This window comes from Diadema setosum, chromosome 4 (assembly GCF_964275005.1).
Source record: "Diadema setosum chromosome 4, eeDiaSeto1, whole genome shotgun sequence".
In the NCBI taxonomy this organism is placed as follows: domain Eukaryota; kingdom Metazoa; phylum Echinodermata; class Echinoidea; order Diadematoida; family Diadematidae; genus Diadema; species Diadema setosum.
The window spans coordinates 47,766,469-47,779,092 of record NC_092688.1 but is presented as its reverse complement, the minus strand read 5'-3'; the positions used below and the strand labels follow the sequence as shown (position 1 = coordinate 47,779,092).

The window sequence follows — 12,624 nt, the reverse complement described above, 5'->3', positions numbered from 1 at the left end:
CCATTTCATAAATTATGTTAGCATAGCAACTCTTGCCAGAATAGTAACTTCTCGTAGCTACAGCCAATCAGGAAGATCAGGATTCTTGTCATTACCATGATACTTTCCATTGCAGCAAGAGATGCTAATATAACAACTTTTATATGGGGCCTGGGAATAGGATGCTTGATCGCTAAAGGTCAAATATGCTTGGAACAGAGAAATATCCCACAAAACCCAACTAGAGGGATAGTAAAAGACTGGTTTACTAACTAACATACAAACCATATTTAAATTTATCGATGTTTCTTTTGTCTTAACATAGTAATGAGCTATCTGTACCTCAAAAAAGACTTCTCAAAAGTTGGAATCTAATTTGCATACATTAGTTGTTGCTATGTCAAGCAAACCTTGGGCAAGCTTTCTAGTTGTTGAGAAGAACCATTGCCAGAAAGGTATGCATGAAATTTGAATACACTGTATGTTAGTAAACCATTTTATTCTGATATGGCTTGACAGGTGAAGAAGCAGCATTTAGAGCGAGACATCAAGTTCCTGGTGGAGGAGCTCAAGGTAGTGAATGAATCCCAGGCAAAGGACCGGGTCTTCTTTGTCTCAGCCAAGGAGGCCTTGAACTCGAGGATACCTAAAACAATGTCAACACCAGACTCAGGTACCACTTCACATTATGATGACTATAGTAGCCATGGTGATGATGTGAGTGGTAGTCATGATGATGATGTGAATGGTAGTCATGATGATGGGGACAGTCATTTGGTAGTGAATATGGTGTCCATAATGGTGATGACTGGAATGATTATAATGACATGCTTAATGATGATGGTGATTTGATGATGTTTATGACAATTATGTGGTGATAGTAATGATGATTGTATGAAATAGTAAAGATGATGGTGATGATGATAAAGATGATGATGCTTTTGATAATGGTGTTTTGATGTCTTTACTTGGAGCAGTCTAAATCTATGTGTGAAAGGAAGCATCCACAATCATTCTGCACAGTACATCAAAGCACGAGTGAAAACTATACCCATACCAAATATATTTGAACTCTGGTGTATGATAAAGTTATTTGGACTTGAAGTAAGACTCCCTGCCCCGTAGAATGTTAGCGTCAATATTATAGCACAGAAAGGGCACCCATCAGGAAAGGCAGTTTCATTGTGTTGATATGCTTTACATGTACTGTTGTTCCTTACCATACACCCTGTTCACCACCCATGGAGTTATTTATCTGTTTTTGTTTTATTCCTCTTTTCTCTTAGGTCCAGTGATTGAGGGTTACCAGGCAAGACTCTTTGAGTTTGAAAACTTTGAGAGAAAGTTTGAGGTAAGCAGATGATTGTTGGAACATGTTTGATATAGTGACATCCAATTGAGATATTCATGATTTGCATCCAGCATATACTAGGTGTACGTGGAAGATATTGTGTTAAATCTTTCACATAAAACAAGTGTTTGCAATCCTTGTGTATTGAGATTGTGCAATGTCATAGATTAATGCATCATGAAGAAAGGTGGATTGACTGGAGTGTCATTATTTGTAGCACCATGATGAAAGAGAGTATTTCCATTTAAATAACAAAAAATGACCTGAAATCAAAGTTTGTTTTAAAAAAAAAGCTTTTGAAAAAATATTGGTACTCTTTTGCAGGATACAAAGTATTTGTGTTTCTGAGATCTTGCCTGCGTGTTGGATGTCTGTGTGTCTATTTCAGTCGCACGTAAAAATATAAGTGCTCTTATCTATTTACGCTGAGGATCAGCTCAATAAGAAAATTAAAAGTAAGATTTGAATATTAAAAATGAGAGCTTTCCAAATCATTGTTTGGTACATCTACCTTTAATTTGCTGAACTCTGTGTAGAGGTTATTCCTCCCAGCACTTTTTTAACAAACTTCCAGTGTGTCTTGGACATCATTTCTTTGTACAATGTTTAGCTGCCTGAGCAAGATCTGTACAATGCTTGACCTTTGACCTTTGTAGGAGTGCATCTCACAGTCAGCGGTAAGGACCAAGTTTGAGCAGCATGCTAAGCAGGGTAGACAGATTGTGGACTACACCCAGGAAATTCTCTCACAGGTCCTGGAGGCAGCCACCAAGAAGAGGTGAGGAAGAAATGGCCCTGGGCCCTGTTTCATAAAGCTGTTCGTAAAGTTACGAATGACTTAAGAACGAGTGGTGATCAGTTCTGATGTGCTTTACTTATCAGAATTTCCATAATTCAGCACAATAAGTGATTTCCAGTTGCTCTTAAGTCGTACGTAACTTTCAAACAGCTTTATGAAGCACCCCCAGGACTGTGGGGCTGGACGCATTGTGGATACAGGTTGTGTGGGATGATAGAAATTTAACCTGTTGAGGACGGACTGATCTTGCCACAGTATGCATTTCCGATAGACACTTGCCGGAGTATACTTGGGGCTCGTCCCAAATGGCTTAATAAGGGCAAAGCTATGGGATTGCTGGGCAGTATTATGTATTGGCTCACAATAAACAACAGTAGTTGAGTAATGTATTTCATACAACTTGCCAAGTTCATTCTGTATGTTACCTTATTGCTTCCCAGAGGTTTGCTCTCCCTAGTAATGGCTGATAAATATGAAATATCTTTATGATTATATACGCACACATGTGTACATGTATCATGTGTGTTTTAAACAGTGTTATAAAAGCATTGACATTCAATCCCATTTATAGATATATAGATGGAGATATATACACATGTAAGGATAGATAGATAGATAGATAGATAGATAGATAGATAGATAGATATATAGATAGAAAGACAGACATACTGATGTGTGGCAACATTAAGAGGAAAAGAACATGTCAATGTAGTGCTTCATTTTGACAAATTGCTTCATACCAAATTTTTCCAGAGTTGACATCTATTGCATCATGTGTATCCTCAAATTTACCAATTTTCCAAAACTTCCATTCCGTACAGGGGTATGTGCATTGAGAAACGGAAGGACCAGAATGACCGACTGGACTATCTCAAGGATCAGATGAAGATCCTCTCAATGGAGTGCAAGGAAAAGATCAAAGATGTCGCTGAACAGTCAGAGTCAAAGGTAATCAGCAAAGCTGAACCTTTTTGTAACCGCAGTAGGTTCCACCACTAATTCATGAATGTGATACAAGACTTTGGTGGTAATCTTGTCCCAAGATGAGTGAACTGGCCAAGATTTGTACCCAAGATCTCCTGTCTGAAAAATCTGTATGAATGTTTACGAGTTGTAATTCTTACAAACCATGATCAGAGCATGAGCAGAGCTGCCAAGTCTCCCTGATTCTACAGGAGTCTCCCTGAAAATGTCATAATCTGTTCATGTCTCAATAAGAGAATATTAAAATCTCCCTGACTTGGGAATTATTTTTGTCCCCGCCGAACGAGTTCGAGCAGGGGACTATGAAACGGGCTCCGTACGTGTGTGTGTCCGTGTGTCCGTGTGTCCATCCGTGCGTCCGTGCGTCCGTGTGTCCGTCCGTGCGTCCGTCCGTGCGTCCGTGTGTGATCAAAATGTTCAAACTACTCCTTCGCCATTTCTAACCCGATTTTGATTCTGTTTGCTTTATATGATAGCACTACATGGGAGCTTTGAAACTTCTATAAAGAATTTCAGTTGTGACCTTTGACCTTGACCTTTGACCTATATTGTACATTTTGCTTCAAAATGCTACTCCTTCGCCATTTCTAACCCGATTTTGATTCCGTTTGCTTTATATGATGGCACTAGGTGAGGGCTTCAAAACTTCTACACAGAATTTTGACCTTTGACTTCTTTGACCTTTGACCTTGATTTTTTGCCTATATTGTACATTGGCTACAAAATGCTACTCCTTCGCCATTTCTAACCCGATTTCGATTCCGTTTGCTTTATATGATGGCACTAGGTGAGGGCTTCAAAACTTGTACACAGAATTTTGACCTTTGACTTCTTTGACCTTTGACCTTGATTTTTGACCTAAATTGTACATTTTGCTACAAAATGCTACTCCTTCGCCATTTGTAACCCGATTTCAATTCCGTTTGCTTTAAGTGATGGCACTTGGTGAGGGCTTCAAAACTTCTACACAGAATTTTGACCTTTGACTTCTTTGACCTCTGACCTTGATTTTTGACCTGTATTGTACATTTTGCTATTAAATGCTACTCCTTCGCCATTTCTAACCCGATTTCGATTCCGTTTGCTTTATGTGATGGCACTAGGTGAGGGCTTCAAAACTTCTACACAGAATTTTGTCCTTTGACTTCTTTGACCTTTGACCTTGATTTTTTACCTATATTGTACATTGGCTACAAAATGCTACTCCTTCGCCATTTCTAACCCGATTTCGATTCCGTTTGCTTTATGTGATGGCACTAGGTGAGGGCTTCAAAACTTCTACATAGAATTTTGACCTTTGACTTCTTTGACCTTTGACCTTGATCTTTTTACCTATATTGTACATTTTGCTACTAAATGCTACTTCCGGCGGGGACATATATTACGCACCGCGTAATTTCTACTTTTCCTTGTTGCCCATTAAAATGCATGTAACACACAAATATTTTCCTGATTGCTGTGTGGAATCTTTCTGATTTGGGTGTGGGAATGTTGGCAGACCTGCGTGAGATGAAGTCATGTACATTGTAATCACTTTTGTGTTGAGAGAAGTGTTTTCAATCCATGGTTATTACATGTAGAGAAGATAAGACATTCTGTGGCTTCGCTTAATAACCAAGACGATAATAGTGCATGCGTGAAGTCACAAAACATCCAGAGGAGCAATGGCTAGGATGCTACAAGACTTTTCTATTTTGTTATAGAACTCTGATTAATATGATTCTATAATTCTTATAAGTCTCTGAATAGAATGAAACCAAGTGTCTTTTTTTACTGTACCAGGGCTATGTCTACAACAAAAATATAGCAGAATTACTAATTGTAAATCCATGCCACAGAACTTTTTGTTGTCCAGTTCTTGTGAATGTGGAGAGATGCTGCCATATTGACAGACAGTACATGCGTGTATGCATCTACCCATTATATAGGAGGTCAAGTAATATGTAGGTTTTACAGAATATCTTCCTAAAAAAAAAAAGAGTTGAACAGCTTTTAATTCAAAGATATTTTCAGCACTTTGAGGATGAGCTAGCTGCAGCCAGTACTCTGATTTTGTGAGTTCTTTCATTTGTTTTCATTTCCTAACGTCATCAGGTGTCAGCCACAATGACAGATGAAATCAGAAGATTATCTCTCTTAGTGGACCAGTTTGACAAACCATTTCATCCTGAAACATTGGTGGTTCAAGTATACAAAGAGGTGAGCACTAATGTATGTCCATTACGATGATTTTTTGCCATGAGTTCGGATTTTATGTGAATTTTATGAAGGAGTTTCTGTCTTGTGCCCGAGGTGTTTGACATCAAAGTGTCCATCACACTGAATTTCCATCTCATTAATGTGGTCTAAATTTATCTCTAGGAAGGAAAGCTGATGATGTCGAGGCAAATATCCCCCAGCAGATGCCATCTTCCCCTAACCCAAACCCTTTGCTATCCATACCCTTAGCCCTTACCCCATCCCCAGTCAGTACCCCACCAAGATGTAGCATTGAATACCCTGAATACTCCCCTAAACAAAGGAGATTATCTTCTTCTAGCCTCAGCCAAAACCCTTACCAGGGACCCAACCACTCTCACAACACCACTAAATGAGAATAGACACAAAAAGCTTCTCAGATCCTCCTTTAACCCGTTGAGGACGAGTCCCAAGTATACTCGATAGATTAACCCCACTTTTAATCCCACCAGTGAAGTGAAGACCAGTACCCCCCATAAGACACACCCCAATCCTGAAGTGTTTCTCCTTCTCTCCTCTCCACTCTCAGGAGCTTCAGAAACATGTGGAGGCAGGCCTGGGTCAGAACCTGGCTGCTCGATGCTCGGCCAACATCAAACAGTCAGTGGAAGAGGTGCAGACACAGATGACAGGTAGGTTGCCATGGTGACAAAACCAGGGAGGATTTTATCTGATTACTCACAAAGAGGAAAGGGATACTCCTGTGTGGACTTGGTTCTATACTTACAAAGGCCTGAATAGTATCTAGCCAAGTCTGATCATTTTGCATAACAAACGGGAAACAAAAATTCAGTTGTTAAAAATGCATTACCATTATGACAGCTTTTCAGCATATCTGAAATCATTTTAGGAGGAGGTGCTTTTACAATGTTTCTGGCATGTATAGTTCAGATTTATCGAGTTGAATGACTGAATCTTTTGCCTGTTAAACACAGAGATCATCAAACAAACATTAAAAGCTTAATACTGCATGATTTCCAGAGCGTCTGTCAGCCTTGTTGTCGGATGAATCCAAGGACCGAGTGGAGGGACTTCTCTTTAGGAGAGACTTTGATCTGAGCTACCGTCTCGACTGCCAACATCTCTTTGCCGACTTCAAGGAGAACATCGAGTTCCGCTTCTCGCTTGGCATCACGGCCATCATGAACCGTTTCCTGGGAGCAAGGGGGGCTAGGGCTACCCTGGCAGGTCTCACTGGAATGGTAAGGGGCCTATCTAACATGATTGTTGATACCATCTTGCTCTATTAAAGGCAGAGCTGATGGCAAGATTTACTGTAGCTTCCAATTACTAATCCATACATTACCCAGTGGAATCTTTCATTTTACATGTGTCCTTATTATCATACATTGACTCCATGATGTTTTGATTATGTGTGGTTGTGTTTGTGTTTATCATGTATGCCATATCAAAAAGTGTGAGTAAAATATGTTTGTCGTGCAGTGGCTAGTTATTTAGTGTACTTAAAACATATAGAATGATACAAATTGAACTCAAAACTCCTAGTACAAATGGCACATATGGACACATGGAATGTCATGTGTTATATTTTGCACCTATGTACAAAGATTATTACCAAGTTAACTCTTTTAAACTCATGTATCATTATGAAGACTGCCTTGATTTCTATGTAGACTTGTAAACATTGATGTATCTCTGCAGGTCCCCAAGGGAGTGCCATCCGCAGTGACGGATGTGGAGGATCCGTCGTCGACCGACATGACGGTTGCTATGCTGTCTGGGATCGCATCGCTATACTCTCGCACGTCGGTTGGACTCATGATCGTCACTGGCATTGTAAGCCTCTACCTCCTCCCTTCTCTCTTTCAATTTTTTCTCTTCTAAATATTGCACCCTTCTCTTCTCCTTTCTGTACCTTCAGACTGCTTTATTACAGACTTAGTGTAGTCTTGACCTGTTGAGGACGAGTCCCGAGCATACTCGGGCAGGTGTTTATAGGAAATGTGTGTTTTAGCAAAATCAGTCCGTCCTCAACGGGTTAAAATAAGGTATCAGGATTACCCCCATTCAAATACCAGTTAGTGATAGAGTTAGGGTTAGGATTATGTTCAGGATTAGGATTAGGGTTAGGGTCAGGGGAAGGGTCTGAGGTAATTGTCCAGGGGGTATTTAGTCCTCGAAGCTTTAAAAAAAAATATGTGAATGAGGATCAACATTACAGTACGATAATAGTCTTTGTATGTCAGTGTGAAATACTTGCCATGTTTTTTTCCATTGTTTCCACATGTATAATCAATATTTCACAACAGTGCTTGCAATGTTCCATAGGATAGCTTGTTGATTTGGTCTATCATGAGATCAGTACCAATGTATGCAATGTTTTGAATGTGACAGGTGTGGAAATCTGTCGGCTGGCGAGTGCTGGTGGTAGGGGGTGGGCTCTACGGACTGGTCTACGTCTACGAGAGACTCACATGGACCAACAGGGCTAAGGAGAGAACCTTCAAGCGCCAATTTGTGGACTACGCTTCAGACAAACTCAAACTCTTGGTCAGCTTCACAAGCTCTAACCTCAGCCACCAAATCCAACAGTGAGTCCTTGGGGACTTGTCTACCATTTCCCTCAATTTTTGATGTTTCATGTATCTAGGCACCTTGATATCATCTTATTGTGTCACACCACCATGTACACATAGGAAATTCTGATACAAAACCAGTACTCTGGTAAACAACCAACTTATAAAGTAATGTAGGCATTGGTTTCCTTTTGGGTTATGTTTCGTAAATGTGGCGAGACCAAGAAATTCACACATTCTCTTTATATCGAGTCTCCACTTTAGTACACTTACCATAGCCTTGCTGTCAATTTGCAAAAACAACATCTCGCATCAATGTCTGTGACAATCATGAAAATATCTCTATGCAAAAATAACAGGTTTTACAGTAGTCACCAAGCTGTATCTACATAGCTATGTGTATATATAATCATGAAAATGAGCATGCTATGTGTACAGTGTATATCGTCTTTATGATGATGAGCAAGCTATGTATGTATCAAAGAGATCATATGAATTGATTTCAAGTACATGTCTGTCATTATCAAGATGTTGAGTATAAAAACACCTGAGTTGGTAAGATGCATACCATTGTTATAATGAGCAAGCTATGTATACATGATGAATGCTATCTTCGGTGGTCTGTTTCATGTATGTCATTGTTATGATGAGCAAGCTGCATGTAAATCATTAGTGCTATCTTTGGTGGTCTGTTCCAGGGAGCTGTCTGGAACGTTTGCCCATCTGTCTGTTGAGGTGGAGAATGCCAAGCAGGAGTTAGAGAAGGACATCATGGACCTGGAACTAGAGACCAAACGATTGGAGGGTCTCATCTCAAAGGCTAAACTCATGAGGTGAGACATAGGACCAGATGGTCCAGTTGGACCAGGACTAGGTTCTGGAGTCTGGATTGTTAATTATAATTAGTATATTGCCGTGAGAGAGAAGTGTGATGTCTTTTCACGTAATGGTACTGTTAGCTGAACAGAGAGATGAGTGCACAACCGTGGTAAAAGGTAGCAAGTACAACAATGCTATTTTGAAGATATGGACAAACCATATTAGTCCTTTGTCTTGATACCGGGATATTTGTAATGATGTTTAATGAAGATATTTTCATGTGTATAAAGTTGTTGAGCCAAAATATTGGCATCATGTCTGCAAAGTTGTATGTTTCTTGTTATGTTAAAAAAAGAAAGAAAGAAAGAAAAAGTTTAATAATTATTATTTTACAAATGTTTATAAATTGTGCATAGAAATGTTGAATACCTAGAGAATGAACTGAATCATTTTTGGAATTAAAGACAAAGTAGTTGTCACTCGAGGCTTCCATGCATGCAAATGCTGTACTTCGTTGGTTTTATTTCATTGGGAAAGATGGTCTCTCAGAATGTAGGTGTGTGAATAAAACAGCAAAATGTATGACATCTTTGGCTTTATGCATCCCTTTGCAGAGTGAACTCGATGATAAATAGCTTTGTCATTTCTGTGCAAACTCTCTTTGTGTAGAAACAAGGCAGGGTGGCTGGACAATGAACTGGAGCGATTCTTGAAGCAGTTTATCCAGCATTGATCCTCAGCAGTTGTCATGGCAACAAAGAGACGAGTCCTGGTGGAGGAAGAAGAAGACTGAGCTAGAGAAGAGAACTGCCATCTCAATGTGAATCATGTCATGTGTTCACCTGTCTGTCTGTTTGTGTCCAAGGGTCTGAAATATCTCAAGTAAAACACAGACTGAGTACATCGCTGAATCAAAGCAGCTAGCAGCTCTTTCATTTTTACACACTCAAAGTTTGTCACGATCAGTGTGGAATGTAAACACCATTTGTACTTCATGATCTCCCACTAATTCAGTTTTAAGCACACGTTTGTCTCATCACTATGCAGAATATTTACAGCAGTGTAAGCTTGTCTCATTTTGAATCGTAGTATCTTGTTTAAAGCAGGGATGCGTTTTCGGACCTTTTATCCCTTGAAAAGTCATCATTGTCTACTAACACAATACCCACTAACACATTTTCCAGTTGTAAGTCACCCATTGTACGTCGTCATGACGTTACTGACGAGTGAGATATATACACTGGTGTGACTCCCAGACAAATACCTCATGATGATTAAAAGTATTACCTAACAAGATTGTAGACCTCAGAAGTGTTTCCAAAAAGTACATGTATAAAGTTATCTTGATTGATTATCTTATGGTCTGTTGGAAAGTTTTTTTCTAATTAGCCAAACTGTGATTTTTAAGATTTTACTTTATGCAGATGGTAGCATTGTTTTCATATGGAGAATTTGGAAGCCAAGAATGAAAATATTTGGCTTGCTCTGAGTGTTTTTATTTTCTTTTCTTATCTCTTTGAGTTATGTTCTTGCCATTGACTATAAACAATCAACTTGTACGATGATATGCTTTACAAACTGATTTTGCTGTAACTAAGGAAAAGAATATGAACCCACTGAAGTTCTTTTTTTTTTTCCAATACATTTTAACCACGACAGATTTCTATTAAACTCCCCATTCCATCTTACAAGGAAACCTGAGATATCTGTTTGTATCTACCAATACAACACCAATACAAAATTAGTCTTTTACTCGTAGATGTATAATTTTTTGAAAGTCACAAATATACAAATATGAAGTTACTTATTTGTGTACCAGCAACACAAGATTTTTGAGAATATCTAAGTAAAGTTTTAGTATTGCTATGAAAGGTTGATAAGTGTCTGCTCCTACTGTTGCTGTTTTGCTGTCTGCTCGTACGTGAAAAGTTCATAAATACATATCTTGCTCTTTTGGTTTTATGTTTTCTATGGAAGTTAGTCACAAGCAAAAACACAAATCCATGATATATGCAGTTGTTGTGTTTCTACCTGAAAGAAAAATCCACCAATTACCAACATGCAGTTTGGCAAAAGATATTACTTTTGTAAGACCCAAGTCTGGTATGATCAGCAAACTACTTTGTAAAAGTGTATAACAGAATTTTACTCAAATTGCTTGTACTTTAGCCTGGAGTGCTTCAAGGGATCATATATCTTTGGAACTAAGTTATGCATGCATCCACAATATCCTGGTGATGGGACTAGGTGTAAGGGATTTCAAGCGCAGAGGCAGACAAGAGCGAACATGTCTTGTGGGGGGCCTACTCATTCAGACAGCCCAGTCAATGGCTTAAACATACAGTACTGTAAAAGCTGTTATTTTCACATATAGATGCAGAGCAGATTTTCGCATACATTTTTGTGAATGAGGTAGTCACATATATTTGCAAGATGTTGTTTTCGCAATTTGACAACAAGGCTATTGTAAGTGCATTAATGCCTGTCCGTTCGCAATAATTTCATGTGTTCTTGAACTTACGGTCCAACAGTGATTCGTGAAAGTTAAACCTCACAAAAATAGCAGCTTTTACAGTACAAGCCAAATCAATCGATGGCCTTGCTTGCTGTCTGTTGTTCTGTCAGTCATATTTTGGAATGGAGGGAATCACTATCTTACAAATTTTGCTATTCCATTAATCAGTCTGGAGATGACCTCACTATACTGACAGGAAGCAAAGAGAATTCTAACTTTCCAGCTGCTGTATGGTGAGTAAAGAAGGGGCAGCATAAAGTGAGATTTCTCTGGCTACAAACATCACCTGTAAGTCTTCAGATAGCTTTTTATAAAGTGGCTTGCAGTTTTTTTGCCATTTCATGGTCAAAAAGGAAACTATACTATGGTTGAGTTAAGTGACAACCCCCTGCACATTATTTGAATATTTCAGAGCTGTACAATCTTTGTTGTACTTTTACATTACATGTGAGTTGTGTGGTGAAGTATCATAGGTAGTAGCTGCATGTTGATAAGATAATGATTTTATTTGGCTTCATGGAGCCTCTATGTACTGTGGCAATATATGACTTGAATGTGTCTGTGTCAATTTCACAAAATGCAGTGAAAAATAAACTGAATGTCAGTGTGTATTTGACATTACACACACAGACATCAAGATTGCTGTTTATGTGGTGTGTACTCTGCTATCGATGTGAGGTGGAAAGTATGTACAATGTATGTAATACTTAATGTCACGATGGAGTATGAGAAAGATTGTTTTGCTGTATTAGTTTGCTGAAAAAAAGAGCTTTCACACATCTGGATGCAACGTTGAAAACATACAGTAAGATATTGACAGGATTTTTGTTTCATTTTGTTTGGTACCTCGCAAGAACATGTAGAGTAGCCATGAAGTGTGATCATTACATCTTCTTTCACTTTCATACCCAGAACCAACAACACTTACATTGCTGTGAACAAAATTAAAAGCAGTTCTTATTCATTGTTTAGATGTGCAAAACTTTTATTTTTCTCCTTCATAAACTCTTTATTTTTGAAAATGAAAAGTACGAGCTTACTCCCCAGACCAGGAGTTTTCTTCATTATAGCCAAACAATAATTCATACAAAGATGTATGGCGATTAATTTGGGGACATGCATTTTTACTTCATTGTAACGAGAGCTTTGTTATAATCATATTCATTATACGAGGAGTGCGCTGTACAAAAATAATGAACTAAAAATGGTGCAGTTCTTTTGTACTTGTACCAGGAATACACGAAATGTAGACATTACATGCCATGATTGGTTTCAAGTAGTATTTCTGCAAACTTTAATAAATGAGTTGAAAATTGTGTCTTTGAAACGATTATAAAGCAGTTACACACCTTTGAATTAAAGCAGCAAATGGCATATGTGTACTGCATACTCAGTATCATAT

The 12,624-nt window shown here is 38.6% G+C and overlaps 1 protein-coding gene across 3 annotated transcripts in view; it reads left to right on the top strand.

Moving 5' to 3' along the window:
• LOC140228058 (mitofusin-2-like) overlaps positions 1 to 11,853 on the top strand; it is a 31,054-nt gene extending 19,201 nt beyond the window's left edge. For all 3 annotated transcript variants that reach the window (XM_072308462.1, XM_072308464.1, XM_072308463.1), the window contains exons 8-18: positions 499 to 652; positions 1,266 to 1,330; positions 1,987 to 2,108; positions 2,951 to 3,077; positions 5,208 to 5,312; positions 5,881 to 5,983; positions 6,333 to 6,553; positions 7,014 to 7,148; positions 7,707 to 7,903; positions 8,587 to 8,721; positions 9,377 to 11,853. In XM_072308462.1, the coding sequence (XP_072164563.1) occupies positions 499 to 652; positions 1,266 to 1,330; positions 1,987 to 2,108; positions 2,951 to 3,077; positions 5,208 to 5,312; positions 5,881 to 5,983; positions 6,333 to 6,553; positions 7,014 to 7,148; positions 7,707 to 7,903; positions 8,587 to 8,721; positions 9,377 to 9,440 (1,428 nt within the window). In that variant the 3' untranslated portion in view covers positions 9,441 to 11,853. The remainder of the gene's footprint in view (positions 1 to 498; positions 653 to 1,265; positions 1,331 to 1,986; positions 2,109 to 2,950; positions 3,078 to 5,207; positions 5,313 to 5,880; positions 5,984 to 6,332; positions 6,554 to 7,013; positions 7,149 to 7,706; positions 7,904 to 8,586; positions 8,722 to 9,376) is intronic.
• Positions 11,854 to 12,624: the final 771 nt, after the last annotated feature.